Consider the following 13,433-nt stretch of genomic DNA (forward strand, 5'->3'; position numbering starts at 1 on the left):
CCTAGAAAAAAGAAATATTTAATTCTTGCAATTCAGTATTACATTAATTTAATTTGGTATTACAATAATTCTTTTTCTAATTATTATCTACGAATGTTACTCTCAGAAATTCCTTTCCAGTCAAAATAAACTTGCATTTCCTTAGCGAAAGTAATTCAAAATGAAAAAATGATTTTGATACTTCAATGTTTAAGCAATTATTTTATTTTTTAGTTCAAGCCAGTGTTACTATTTCCACGTGTAAAATCATAATCTCTTTTTATTCACTGTTTTTAAAATTGATGTAAATAAAAAGGACGTCAAAGAATGGGCGTAAAACGGTCTGTGCAATTAAAAGATGTTAAAACTCCTATAAATCTAGAGAAACTAATTTAAAAAAGGGATCGAACGTGTTCACGTGACTACGAGATGCATGTACTTTGCACTCGCTTCAGTATGAATACCTGTTACGGTTGAGGATATGAGAAAAATACTGTCGCGAAAGACTCAATTCTAGTGTTTATGCAACAGCTAAACCGTAGAATGGAATAGTGAGAGTTTCACGTTCGTTTCTATACTTTTGCGGGCTTAGACGAACAGCAGAAACACCACGATCTTTTTTTCTTAAGTAATCCGGTAATCGACATTCAAGGCAGTCTTTTTGCGAATTAAAAATTCCACTGTGTCAGCGAGTGTGAGCAATGCATTCGTTGTAGGATAACGTAAACGAATCATTGCAAAATCACGTTGCACAGTGTCGCGTGTCGCATGTAGGGTCAAATCGGTATACTCGCGAAGTCTCGTCTGTTTCTTTTTGCATTTGCTTGTTCAATTTGATCTCCTTCTTCTTCAATCTGCTTACGGTTACCGCGAGTTTGGACCAGAAGTTCAATAATTCTTTGTTCAAGTGAATTCATCCATATTAGGGAACCCAACGTCCCGGTAAGAGTAATACGTATTTTCCTATATTTTACCTTGTGACACATTCTTCGAAGCTTTGTCATGTTACGAGTTATTGTTTACTTAACTTCCGCGCGCGGTCCGTGATCCGAGTAGCTATCAGTATCTGAAATCTGAACGCAACAAGAGTTACCATTGCAACTAGTAGAACAAGTTAATTGGGCCTTGGTTAATATCTTCAATCAACCTTGTTTTGCAGGATGTATCATAGGTTTATTCAGTAAGCTAAACTAAGGAAATATTAGTTTTTTGTCGTCGCAGATGAAATAAAAGCAATTGTTGGTCGCAATTTTTAATTGTAAGAAACAATGGTCTACTGTTTAGCTATCTTGATACTCATCTCTCCGGTGATAACGATAGGCGAAACTTTAGCCGTGGGAGCCTGCGATTCATCCACGGCGAATTGTAAGTTTACATCCGATTCCTAAGTTGTAGAACAAGAGCTAATTCTTGTTTTATCGACTTGTTATTCTCAGGGCAGTCTCGCATGGGTGTTCTTATCTCTCCCATAATTTCCAAGTCGCATATCAACGAGATCGAGATCTATTGGAACAACGTTGATCTTAAACCAGATGAGAAGATTGTACTTCTAGACACCAGTCACCCAGTCTTTCCCATCGTTCTTTACAACGTAACGTCCAATGAGTCGAGTGGTTTAGAAAAGACAGGGATTCGAGCGGAATTTGTACCTAGCTCACAGCTATCGTTCGTGCGAAGATGTTATAGTAGGTGATGACCGTATCTATCCGACGTTATTTGATCCGTTTATATTAAATGAAAATAAAGACACGAAAATACTTTTCGTATTTAAATCGACGATGCCGAAAACTTGTAAGTCCTAACTCTCTTTAAATCTACAACTCCGTCTACATCCTTGTCTTGAAATAAATTGTTCATGCTTTCAATTTACTTGTAATTATACAGGATATTGTAATTTAATACAACCACGTAATTATCTTATAAATTATATATTATCCAAAATGGTATTTCAAATAAGACTTGCTCTATTTCCTTTCTAGCTACTGGATATGTTAGTAGAATGAAGTTATGCCATTTTTAAGAGGCTGGGAATAATATCGTCACAGAACGGGCTACAAGTTTAATTGAATAAAATATTCTACGTACAATTTGGAATAGTTATACTCCAAATAAATTAGAACAATAATTTTTGTCTAGAATATAGCGTAGCGAAACTAACAGCAGCGGGCGATTTGAAAGATATAGACTGTCTCAAAACGCAGCCGACATGGATGAAGGAGAGGCAGGATATCCTGGGTGCGCGCAGGATCAGCCAAATTTTTCTTCCGGGAACGCACGACTCCGCCTGCTACATGGAGAACGGTAAAGGAAACTTCATCACGAACTCGGCGATAACACAGGTATTTTTCTGTGAGCTATAAATTACTGGATCTAACAAATTCAGATATTGAAATAGTAATTTGTTTAATTAAAAAATAGTTAATAGTTTAGTTACAGTTGATATTTTATTAATAAATAAAATACCAACTTTTAGAGATAAAAGCAATACGAATGGTTTTTCCAAGTTCGATGATATATTTTTTTATGCCATGTTTAAATAATGTATATACACAAAAAGTTTATTTTACCCCGCGCATTGAACGACTTTGTTTAGTTCAAAGCTAAGAATATTTTAATTCATGTTTGTTTTCTCTGAAGGTCATTTTTTGAAGTGTTAAAGATCATTGTTATTTTTTTGCACATTAAAGGTGTCGCAGGTCGTTGAATTCGTGTTGACGTGCGCCACAGTTTCGCGTTGTAAAAAATAGCGATGTTATTCAACACTTAAAAAGAGATGATCTTGACATATCTTTTACAAAAAAAAACTTATATAAAAGATGCATCATTGTTTTTGAATGAGTTCACAGAATAATTCCGTATAAGATTAATTCGTATAGCTCTTATGATTAAAGCAGAGAAAATTCTTTTTAAAAATTTGACTTTCTTTTCAAAATAAAACTTCTTTAAAACTAAAGATGCTGGAGAAAACTGTTTATCGGATTCGTATTATCCATATCATGTATTCTTAGGACATAGATATCTTCGGTCAACTAATCTACGGTGTCCGATATCTCGACATCAGGGTAGGTCATTATGTTTTATCGGATGAGGTTTGGTGGACTAATCACGGCCCGTTGTACCGATCAGTGTCCTTGAGAACAGTTGTAGAACAGGTGAAACAGTTTTTGAACAACACCGAGGAAATAGTGATAATGGATATTCGTGAATTCCCAATAGGTAATTTCCGAAACGTACGATATATAATAGATTTGTCAGTTTTTTTACTTATAACTGATTCATCGTTGACAGGGTTCAATGATATAGCGACTCATCGTAGGCTAGTGTCGTATCTAGAGGATGTATTTCAGGATTATTTCCTGACAAACCGTTACGGATGGACTACCACGTTGAATGATATCTGGTCTTCCGGAAAAAGATTGATAATCGGATACGAAAACACGCAAATTGTTCAAGAACACGCTAGCATGTGGCCTTGTGTTCGGCATCAATGGGGTAACGTCAGAAATATCGGGAATTTATATAGACATCTAAATAATATCGAAAACAGCGACAGGTAGATAAGCTTTACAGTTAGTCTATGGTACACTTTAATAGTTAATTGAACATACAAATCATAGTAGTTATTTGTTTCAGTGCTTACAGGGTGAGACCAAGATCGGCAATGGCGGAACTGACGGCAGGTTTCGTAGATGTATTGTCCAACCGACTTGGAAGCCTTCGTGACATGGCGCATAGAGTAAACGCTAATGTTACTAATTGGTACAGCACCATTTGGCAATATTCTGCCAATATTGTGGCAGTGGACTTTGTTAGAAGCACAGGCATCGTAGAGACCGCCATCAAATCTAATGAAAATCGTCATTTACATTGCCGATATTAGCTACCCTTTGCAATCAGTTACCTTTATCCATTGATGTACATTTGATTCATATCTGTATAAATAGAATAAGTTTACGATACATTGTAGCTACATTGACAGATTAATATACTACTCTATAATCATGATTAATAAAATGTAGATGATTACTAAATAGTAATTTATAAGTGGTACATTAAATCAAGCAATTTCAATAATGCAGTTACGGAAGCATCGCCTAGTTTAGTGGATTCAAAGCGTGAGCTTTTGCAAAATTATTTATTGTCTGACAATGAGATTTCCGCCGGAAGAACGAATAATGCCTTGAACCAAGGTAGCCGGTGCAGGGAAATTCACCGCGAGTCACGAAATAGGATTCCCAGGCGACCTCAGTTCGAAATATGTTCTAAGCATTGTCAGTCAGTGTTTTGATCGAATAAAAATGTTCTCCTCCTCTGTGTTCATCTTCTTCGTGATTTTTGTATCCTGCATCTTCGCACAGTTTCAAAACTTCTTGAGCGATACGTACGCGACTAACGAAATCAATTGTCCCAATGACAAAATATGCACTTTCATCGAAAATTGTCCAGCTATAGTCACTCTAATGAACCGGAATCTACTTCACGTACACAGGTAGGCAAATGATATTGTTTTTTAAACTTAGTTTCTTCAATGCTGACTTTACGATAAAAGCAATAGAAAATCTTCGAGTGTCAGAAGAGCAATCTTTTTCTGGTTTGTTAATATTAATTCAGGTTTCGTCAAGCGATTTGTGGCTATGACAATGTCAAAATAAAAGTCTGCTGTGACTTAGAAAGCCGTGTTGCAAATCCAGCGTACGCTCCAGCAGATGGAACATTGTTTAGATCGTCAAATTTCATTTTGGAGTGTGGAAAAAGTTTCGTCAGCAATAATTTCAATGCTTTAGGAGCGTATCCATTCGTTGCGAGGCTTGGCTTTTACAGTAAGCTTGTTTGTTAATTCATTTTGTACATTTATGAGAAATATTGCATTATATACTACGCAATTCTTCCATTAGGTACGACTGGGGAAACGAAGTACCCTTGCGGTGGGGTAATTTTAAACGAACGAACAATATTGACTACTGCAAGTTGTGCACTTTCAACGAGTGACGATTATAAATTGTATGTACAGTATGTTCCGTTTTCTATTTCATTCAAAACTTCTCTTATTATTTTAACAGGAATTTTGTACTTGTTGGGGAATTTAATCCCGAAACTGATCCAGAGTGTACCGCTCGGAAATATAATATATCGTATATCATAAAACATCCCAATTATCAAACGAATACATTTGCTAATAACATAGCAATGTTACGGTTGCGAGAACCAATACAATATACTGGTAATTTATAGACCCCAACTTAAGGTGTTTTCTTACTTATAATATAATTTGTAAATAATATATTTACTTATAATATACGTTATAAGCCTATATAATTACTTGTTTATAAAGATGTAGAACATATTTTGTTTAGAAACTGTACAGCCAATATGTCTACCTCCCAAAGATATAAATCCAAGTGGTGATTCTGTTCTTGTTGGGTGGGGAAAACTTTCCAGTCAAAAAAGTAAGAAATGAATTAATGATGATGGGTTGACAAGTATGTAAGCGGGATGATAATGTATTTCAATTTCATTTAAGTCAAATCTTGTCAACAACAATCTTTGAAAATGATAATTACATCAATTCAGGAATGTTCAAGTTATTATACACAAGGATACTCGGTAGAGCTTTGTGCAATAGGAGATGAAATGCCTTGCTCTGGGTATAGTGGAAGTCCTCTTTTATATAAATATGGCGATGCTTATTTTTTGGTAAGAATTATATGCTATGTTCTTTGATTTTGGAAACTTTGATATATTTACAATAAATTCATTTATATTTATACTTGACTTACAAATTGATAACAGTTATTTGTACACAATTTTCAGTTAGGCATCCTGTCATATGGTTCCGATTGTGACTCAACTGCCAACTACCCATCAGTCTTCATCAATGTTCAAAGATATATACGCTGGATTTTAGAAAATTGTTAATTATATGGATGAAAAACTAATTACCATATGTATTACATGAATGTCAACTTACATTTCATGTCTATCAATCCAAGATTACGATTTGTGTTTGAAGATATTTAAGTACTTTCCACGTGTCATTTCTTTCGCCTCTTCCAGTCCTAACTGATAAGCCATATCGTGTAACTTTTTCACTTCAGCTATTAAGCCAGTCATTGTCAAATTTCCAAGTTCTAAAACATCAGTTTTATTTTTTATGCAACATATAACCTAGACACAGTCCATATGCAATAAGCTGCAAAATCTTACGATGTAGATGATTTATGTCATCTGCTGTGAGACTAGCAGCCCAAGATGATGGCTCAGTTTGTGGTGAATTTTGGGCAACAAACTCATTAACACCTGGAACTTCAGTAACGGCTAACATGTATGATACATTGTCACTTCCGCGTAGAGGAAGATATAAGGTTTGTAACAAGGACTCACTTTGCTCGGGCCACAGATCTGGCGATGCTCTGTCCAGATTTTCAAAACTCATAAGACTCTCTTCTACACAAATTAGATCTAGAATTTTAAAATGGATTTACTAAAACCTTCAACGTACTTTCTTTTCCTGCAACTTACACGTACCTGGTTGATCTACTGGTTCTTCTGTAGTCATTATATTCATGGAAATAGCACTGTTTAAGTTTGAATTAAATAAAGAAAAGTTACGCGGGTCAACAACTGAAAATATCAAACTACTTAATATTGAGGGTTATAAATTATGTTTACAAATTACGCAGTTTCAAGCTTAGGTTCTTGTTTTTCTGAAAGCTTATAACTCTTTGTTAATTCGTTTTGTTGTTCGAGATAATACAAATTTTGTACTCTTCTTCGTTCCTGCAGTTCGTTATCACGTACTACACCTAAATGAAGTTGTTTTCTGGAACAACAATATGAAAACATGAAGCCATTTACAAATAACGTTTCGCGGCATGCATCAACATGTAACATGGAAATAATTACTATGTATTTGGATAATTATAATTTAATTATATATAATTTATATCATTCAATAAGTAGAAATAGTTTTATGATTAATCTTGTTTTCGCTAGAGTTGATTTACACTTTATAATTTAATGTTTAGTTAATGTTTTATATTTAATTACCTATCATCCCTGTTACATGACTATGAAAGAACAATATGGCTTTCAACTTACGAGCACCACTTAGCTAACCTAACTTTTAATCTGGAATTGTTTAAATTACCTGTCGTACTCCTGTCTGGTGTGTACATAAGCCACTACACCAACCGAAGTTAAACAACATAATCCGAACGTTACTTTTGACGCAGTAGACATTATCTTTGTTTGTTAAATATCTAAAAGTAGTTTCTTTCTTGATTCGATACAGTGTACATAATCATTACCGACAGAGTAACTTCAAATCACAGAAGTTTCTATTGGTTTCTATATTTCGTCTGCGATAGAAATACAAATTGTATATGTATACGTACGTACTACGTACAAATGGGTTTTTGAGTTTTGATCGATGTTACATGCTAACGTTGCACTAATTAAGTCGTTGATTGTTTGGTGCAGCACTGTACCGAACCGTAAACTCTAAAACCCTAAACGTGTCGTGTGCAGTTTTATTTCCTTTAGTTTTACTGGAAATTATATACGTATATATTTTGATTTTTGTGATCAATCTGTCACCTGTCAATTCCTCGTTTTTGTGCTTTGTGCACTTTGACCCGGGCAAATAAATATGGTGTAGGAGGATAGCGTAACGCAATAAAAGATTAAAGAGATTAGTTCATCGTGATATTGTTTATTCTATAAAGAAATATGGGTAATAGATCTAGTCTACTTTTACGAGAAGAAGAAATAGCACGAATCCAGGATGCCACTGGATGTAAGTTTCATTACATATTTTTTAATATATGATATATTTATTATTATTAAATTCGAATCTATAATCATAGATGTACATATGTTAGAACCAAGGAAAATTTTAAGTAGTCAAACATGTGTTATCGAGAAGTTATTATCCTCTATAATTATTTAGACATATCTCACAAAAAGAGATCTAAAAATTCATGTAATTTATTAGGATAATTTTACTATACTGTTTATTTAAGCCATTAATATAAGTATGCTTTTGTAAAAATTATAGTTACTCCAAATCAGATTGAACGCCTGTACAGTCGCTTCACGAGTCTTGACCGTGGGGATTGTGGCACGTTAAGCCGTGAAGATTTCCTTAGAATTCCAGAATTGGCAATAAATCCTTTGGGTGATAGAATTGTAAATGCATTTTTTGAGGAAAGTGGGAATGACAGAGTGAATTTCTTGGAGTTTATGCAAGTCCTTGCTCGCTTTAGGCCCATTAAGAAAAACAGTCCTAACAGATCGAATTCCAGACAACAGAAACTGAAGTGTAAGTATAATATTGATTTGAATCAAAGAGAACAATAATGTAATGTTATTTATTATTACTAAATGATATTTATGTTTTTCTAGTTGCATTTAAAATGTATGATCTTGATAATGATGATTTAATATCGAAGGATGAGCTTTTAGCTATTTTGCATATGATGGTTGGAGCAAACATTAGGTAAGGATTTTCTTTGATTTTCTAATATCTATTATAAAATAAGGATTATAATAATTATTTAACTTTTACTTCAGTGAGGAACAGTTAACTAGTATTGCAGAGAGAACTATATTAGAGGCTGATGAGAATGGTGATGGAATGATATCATTTAAAGAGTTCTGTAAGGCATTAGAACGAACAGACGTGGAACAAAAGATGTCTATAAGATTCCTTAGCTAATTTATTTTATGTTTCTTACAATTATGCACAATTTGCTGATGAGTTTAAAAAATGTATTAAAATTGATTCATTAATAAGACCGAAAAGTAAAGCTGCTTTTTTTTATCTTACATTGAACCTTATTTATCTTACATTGACAGACAATTGAACAATCTGTAATAATTACTGACATTTATATTTTACATTCTCATGAAAACGAGTAGAATTTGTATTGATAAAATCCTTACATGCTTGGGTATCGTTATAATTTACGATAAATAAATTCCATAATTATTACAAGTTTTGACGAAATTTAGTTGAAAATGTCTAGTTACATAGCTTGTTTACATATCTTATTACATTGTTTGTAGCATACCATTGGAAAATAAGTTAGTCTATAGTTGCGACCTTTTTAAAACACAATACAGGATATTTAAAATATGTTTTATATTAATACTATATATGTACTTTATTTGTACAAAAGTCGTAACTCGACTTTTGGAAAAAATAGTCATTGAGGAATTACAATTTTTTTTATTATTAATCGGTATCTCCATTATAACCGCCTAATTACTCTTCCATTTATATATATTTATGTATATATATAAATTCTTACCGATAGATTGCAACTGAATATCTCATCTTAAAGTCCGAGATGATCTTAAATTTTGTTCAAACAAAATGGTGACAACTTTTCGGATCTGTAGTTTATGCTGTTGATGAAACGGCTAGCTTCTTCAGATGTTCCATGAATACTTGTAAGCTAACATCGTCAGTTAAAACAGGTGATCCACTCTCCTAAATTGAGATAAATTTCTATTACAATCTGCTGACCATGAAATATGACAAATATTTAAAAAACCTTAAACCGCATGAGTATAAAGTTATGTATCAATAAAACTCAAGCATATAAAATATAATAAAAGTTGTTTTAACCCAGTCACCAGTAAATTGTAACAATAATGTTATACATATGTACAAAAATGTTGTATTATATATCCTATGCGTGTTGAATAATAAAGTGGTGTTAACAGATGAATTAAATTGTGTCAGTATTACTATTATTTTACGATAGTGGAGTTACGATCGCAATAATCATTGAAAGAGTTCATAGCTATCAAAGAAAAATTGTGATAGATAAATGAGTAAATGTAGTGCTGCAATAGATCATAAATTTTTTAAACATCCGTGTTTTTCCATTACCAAAGCAATTTAAAGAAAATGCAAAGAACTTAAAAAAAAAATCAAATGAATGAAAAACACACCCCGTTGGGAATTGGCATCCCCTGGTAACAGGATCACGGTAACATAAAAATATATTAGTTACTATGATTAAAAATTTGAGAATATGTATATATGTATAATCGATACGGAATATGAAATAAAGAAAGATATGATAAATATTTTACATGTAACGTTATATATAATTATTACGTAACTAAAAATAGATTCACTTACCGCTCCATAGGCGTACATATTATTGTGAGTTTGACTGGGGTTTACTTTGCTTAATAAAAATCTTGCTTGTGAACCGCCTTGTTCAGTATCGATATACCTAGGTGCAGGAAATCTTCCAGCTAATATTTCTGCGGCATCGTCAACAGGTGCTGCTAAAAGTTGTCGGAAGTTTTCATATTCCGGCAAATCCTGGTATTTTAGCTGACGCCACTGTGCGATCGTCTGTAATCACCACAACGTTGTAATAATGTTCCTCGTTAGTTTTGAAATTTATAATAGGTGGAAACAAGTACTTCGCCGTGGAATATAAGTATTTGGAAGAAAGTATCCATCAATAAGATCCTATCAGGTTGTATGGATGAAGTATCTAATAAAACTGGCTCTGGAGGGCCGCTGAATCCGTAACTGTACAGAATTGGTTGTACCATTATCAAAGAGTTTGTTAAATCTTCCCGCATAAGCATATGTCTGCAATATTAAATACACAATGGAATTGTTAGTCTAGATTAGTATACCGAATGTTGATTTCTATAATACTGGCTATATTTATTAGCTTACCTGTAGAAACTAGTTTCATCAGGAGAATTGTTAAATACTTGTATAAACTGTGATCTACGAAGGTGATACATAAATTGAGGATACAATGAAAAATTCTCTGCCAATCTAAAACTATTTGGATCATCCTTAGCGTATTCTCCAAACTTCTGACACTATAAGAAATAATTTCGAGTTTACAAGTCATGTTACTATTATGCTTTTTGAAAAATTAGAAAATACTAACTAATCTAATGAGCATACGATCAATCCATCTCAAAACGTCTTGTCCATCGTCGCTCTCCGCTCTAAACACTGCTAGGCGGGACATGAGGACAGTAGCTGCTTCTTGATCGAATCCAGCACTTATGTGATGCAATGATGCGGATGCATCTGCCCAACTGTAATTAGATACAGCTTAAAATCAAATTCACTATTTCATTATTTATTTTACTTACTTTCTAGCAATTGTGGTGACTCTAATTCTACGTTGACCGCTACTGTGTTGGTATTGTGTGATAAACTGTATGCAACCTCTTCCACCTTGAGGAATTGGTGCGGTGTGTTGATTTACAACTTCAAAGAATAACGACGTAGTTGTCGACGGTGTGAGCGAACAGAATTTCCATTGACATGTGCCACCTAATCCAACTTCCTGCTCCCCTACACTCGCTCCCTTTACGCCCATAGAGACGCAAGGTCCAATTGCTCCAGAAACTTTAATTTCCCGAGAAGTCTTAACTTCTAAAGTTGCATTAAATGCCATCTTCAAGTCTCCTTTACTGTCTTTAGTAAACACACGCTGGAACGTTTGTTTAAATAAAGAGGAATTGAAAGAATCTCCCATGACCATATGACCACCAGTTGAGTTGCAGCATTGTCTCATTTCTAGCAGTCCAGTTTGATCAAGAGCACAGGAATAGATGTCTATTATATGTCCATTGGTTGCAGCTCGTGATGCGAGGGCATCATAATGCTTAATTGCTTTTTTCATATGCTTAGCATTGTCTTTTTGAATATCGTGGTGTGACCTAATAGGTTGTTTCAAGTTATCTGTTACAACTTGACCAGGCCCTTGAGAACATGGTCCACCAACGAATAGCATTATTCTGGAAAAATAAATATTTATTATCTAATCTAAGAAACGCTTAAAACTGTAACCATATACATGATACCTAGCGCCGGTGTTGGCATAACTAGCTTCCAAAAGACCAGTAGCAACAGCCAATGCAACACCAGTAGATCTTAACGGACGTTTTCCTGGACCCACAGGCCATGGATCTCGTTGTAGTTCTCCCAAGAGGTCTGTTAAGCTCATATCACATTTATGTACAGGTTGCAAAAAACGATTTGCTGGTGGAAGAGGCTGTCCTCCAGGTCCCCTCTGTTGATTTAAATTTTGCCCTGGCACTGGTCGACCAATGCCTAGAAAAAACAAAAGTTAATACTATTTGTTGTTTTAATTGTTAAACATATAATATACGACTTACCTAACATGTCTTGAACCTGTTTTGGTTGCAAGTCTTTAGTACCACGGAAAACGTAACTTTTACTACATCCTTCACATCCTAATTCATGGACTTGAACCATTCTTCCAAATGTAATGAGACCAATCAAAGCGTTAGGTGGAAGCAATGAAAGGGACATTTGAAGAGAATCTTTAAGAGAACCTAGTTCTTCATCATCCATGCACGTATCCACAACCAACAAGAAAATGGGTGGCATACACTGTGCTCTCTAAATGGAAACAGCAAATGAATATTTCAATGAATAAATGATCAATAATAACTTCATTAATTTTAAGTATCTGTAGATACAACATTACATATGTGCACAACAGAATGTAATTTATAATAAAGCTTCTTATGATAAATAAACCTTACCATTATAGTATATTCAATTGTTGAAAATAATGGAATGAGTTCAGCTGGTTGATGTTGCTCTGAAATAGCAGCATATTGTGGTGGAAACTGAAAGTATTAGGTGATTTAACAAATATTGCTTTCATACTCATGTTTAGTTCTTCTATTAGAAAATATGTATATACTCACAGGATTTCTCTGAAAGCATAGATTGCACACCCATAATTTAGCACGATAGTCCACCTGGCATAATGGATTCAAAATTGCTCTACAAGTAGACCTTGTGCATAAAACAGGTTCATACTGTATAGATGGAAGATCTGGTCTTTCTTTGATAGGCTGGTATAATGTACCTAGTGGCACAACTAATCTAGTGGCATCAATGCGGGATGAGGGCCAAACATTCCAAGTAAAACGTACACCATCACGGTCTTCGTTTTGCTGAATGAAATCTTCATAGGTAGTCATGTTGCTGTAATCATTATAAATCATGTAATGAAAAATGTGTAGCACACTTACCGTGTATCATGTACATTGTTTTTAAATATGTGACAAGTGTTACACTATGAAAGTAGATTTAGGTTAGTAACTACCTGAGCGAATTGATGATTCTCGCGAATTCTCAATTACGTAGTTGGAAATATTCGAAATAAGATCCTGATATTAGATCCTCATAACTGTAACATTATTCTGTAAATAAATCGAAACGATACGGTTTCACGTTAACAGCACAACTCGTGCCGTCATCGAGGCCACGTCACTTGAAGCAATTTGAAGCTTTGGAAGTACTAGCGTTGGCGCATGCGTGGAACGATTTTTAATTGTACAGAAGTTCTCGATTTGAATGAAAATTCGCAAAGTACATGAAAATGTGAAATTTTTATGCAAATACTACCATACATAAT

General features: G+C 34.1%; 5 protein-coding genes across 10 annotated transcripts; 3 read left to right on the forward strand and 2 right to left on the reverse strand.

Annotated features, from left to right (window-relative positions):
• The first annotated feature begins 61 nt into the window (after positions 1-61).
• Positions 62-4,291, forward strand: LOC144469707 (PI-PLC X domain-containing protein 1). Of its 3 annotated transcripts, XM_078180265.1 has the most exons (8): positions 63-921; positions 1,139-1,159; positions 1,264-1,344; positions 1,416-1,664; positions 2,116-2,318; positions 2,988-3,195; positions 3,268-3,532; positions 3,613-4,291. In XM_078180265.1, exons 4-8 carry the CDS (start codon positions 1,427-1,429, stop codon positions 3,857-3,859), a joined length of 1,161 nt encoding a protein of 386 aa, XP_078036391.1. In that variant the 5' UTR covers positions 63-921; positions 1,139-1,159; positions 1,264-1,344; positions 1,416-1,426; the 3' UTR covers positions 3,860-4,291. The 3 variants fall into 3 exon arrangements, with proteins under 3 accessions (XP_078036374.1, XP_078036391.1, XP_078036382.1); XM_078180248.1 differs by having other exon boundaries at positions 62-921; positions 1,139-1,344; XM_078180256.1 differs by lacking the exon at positions 1,139-1,159.
• LOC144469732 (chymotrypsinogen B) lies at positions 4,260-5,992 on the forward strand. The gene is made up of 7 exons (XM_078180309.1): positions 4,260-4,468; positions 4,591-4,799; positions 4,875-4,980; positions 5,040-5,200; positions 5,334-5,426; positions 5,501-5,673; positions 5,791-5,992. Exons 1-7 carry the CDS (start codon positions 4,278-4,280, stop codon positions 5,893-5,895), a joined length of 1,038 nt encoding a protein of 345 aa, XP_078036435.1. The 5' UTR covers positions 4,260-4,277; the 3' UTR covers positions 5,896-5,992.
• Lin-52 (DREAM core complex component lin-52) lies at positions 5,769-7,133 on the reverse strand. 3 transcript variants are annotated; one of them, XM_078180352.1, is made up of 6 exons: positions 7,027-7,125; positions 6,505-6,799; positions 6,361-6,438; positions 6,184-6,276; positions 5,948-6,107; positions 5,769-5,873 (listed from the first exon to the last, which is right to left on the reverse strand). In XM_078180352.1, the coding sequence occupies exons 2-5, from the start codon at positions 6,542-6,544 to the stop codon at positions 5,971-5,973; spliced, it is 348 nt and encodes a 115-aa protein (XP_078036478.1). In that variant the 5' UTR covers positions 6,545-6,799; positions 7,027-7,125; the 3' UTR covers positions 5,769-5,873; positions 5,948-5,970. The 3 variants fall into 3 exon arrangements, with proteins under 3 accessions (XP_078036478.1, XP_078036470.1, XP_078036461.1); XM_078180344.1 differs by having other exon boundaries at positions 6,184-6,282; positions 7,027-7,118; XM_078180335.1 differs by having other exon boundaries at positions 6,184-6,438; positions 7,027-7,133.
• Positions 7,103-9,341, forward strand: Elm (calcineurin like EF-hand protein 1 elm). Its single transcript, XM_078180322.1, has 4 exons — positions 7,103-7,774; positions 8,036-8,299; positions 8,383-8,476; positions 8,551-9,341. The coding sequence occupies exons 1-4, from the start codon at positions 7,708-7,710 to the stop codon at positions 8,693-8,695; spliced, it is 570 nt and encodes a 189-aa protein (XP_078036448.1). The 5' UTR covers positions 7,103-7,707; the 3' UTR covers positions 8,696-9,341.
• Positions 9,342-9,378: 37 nt separating this feature from the next.
• On the reverse strand, positions 9,379-13,290 carry Sec23 (transport protein Sec23). Of its 2 annotated transcripts, XM_078180206.1 has the most exons (12): positions 13,122-13,290; positions 12,718-13,000; positions 12,550-12,636; positions 12,157-12,403; positions 11,842-12,091; positions 11,125-11,775; positions 10,914-11,067; positions 10,691-10,842; positions 10,426-10,600; positions 10,133-10,354; positions 9,940-9,960; positions 9,379-9,472 (listed from the first exon to the last, which is right to left on the reverse strand). In XM_078180206.1, exons 2-12 carry the CDS (start codon positions 12,994-12,996, stop codon positions 9,383-9,385), a joined length of 2,328 nt encoding a protein of 775 aa, XP_078036332.1. In that variant the 5' UTR covers positions 12,997-13,000; positions 13,122-13,290; the 3' UTR covers positions 9,379-9,382. The 2 variants fall into 2 exon arrangements, with proteins under 2 accessions (XP_078036332.1, XP_078036341.1); XM_078180215.1 differs by lacking the exon at positions 9,940-9,960.
• Between the last annotated feature and the right edge of the window lie 143 nt (positions 13,291-13,433).

This window comes from Augochlora pura, chromosome 1, assembly GCF_028453695.1.
Source record: "Augochlora pura isolate Apur16 chromosome 1, APUR_v2.2.1, whole genome shotgun sequence".
Lineage (NCBI taxonomy): Eukaryota > Metazoa > Arthropoda > Insecta > Hymenoptera > Halictidae > Augochlora > Augochlora pura.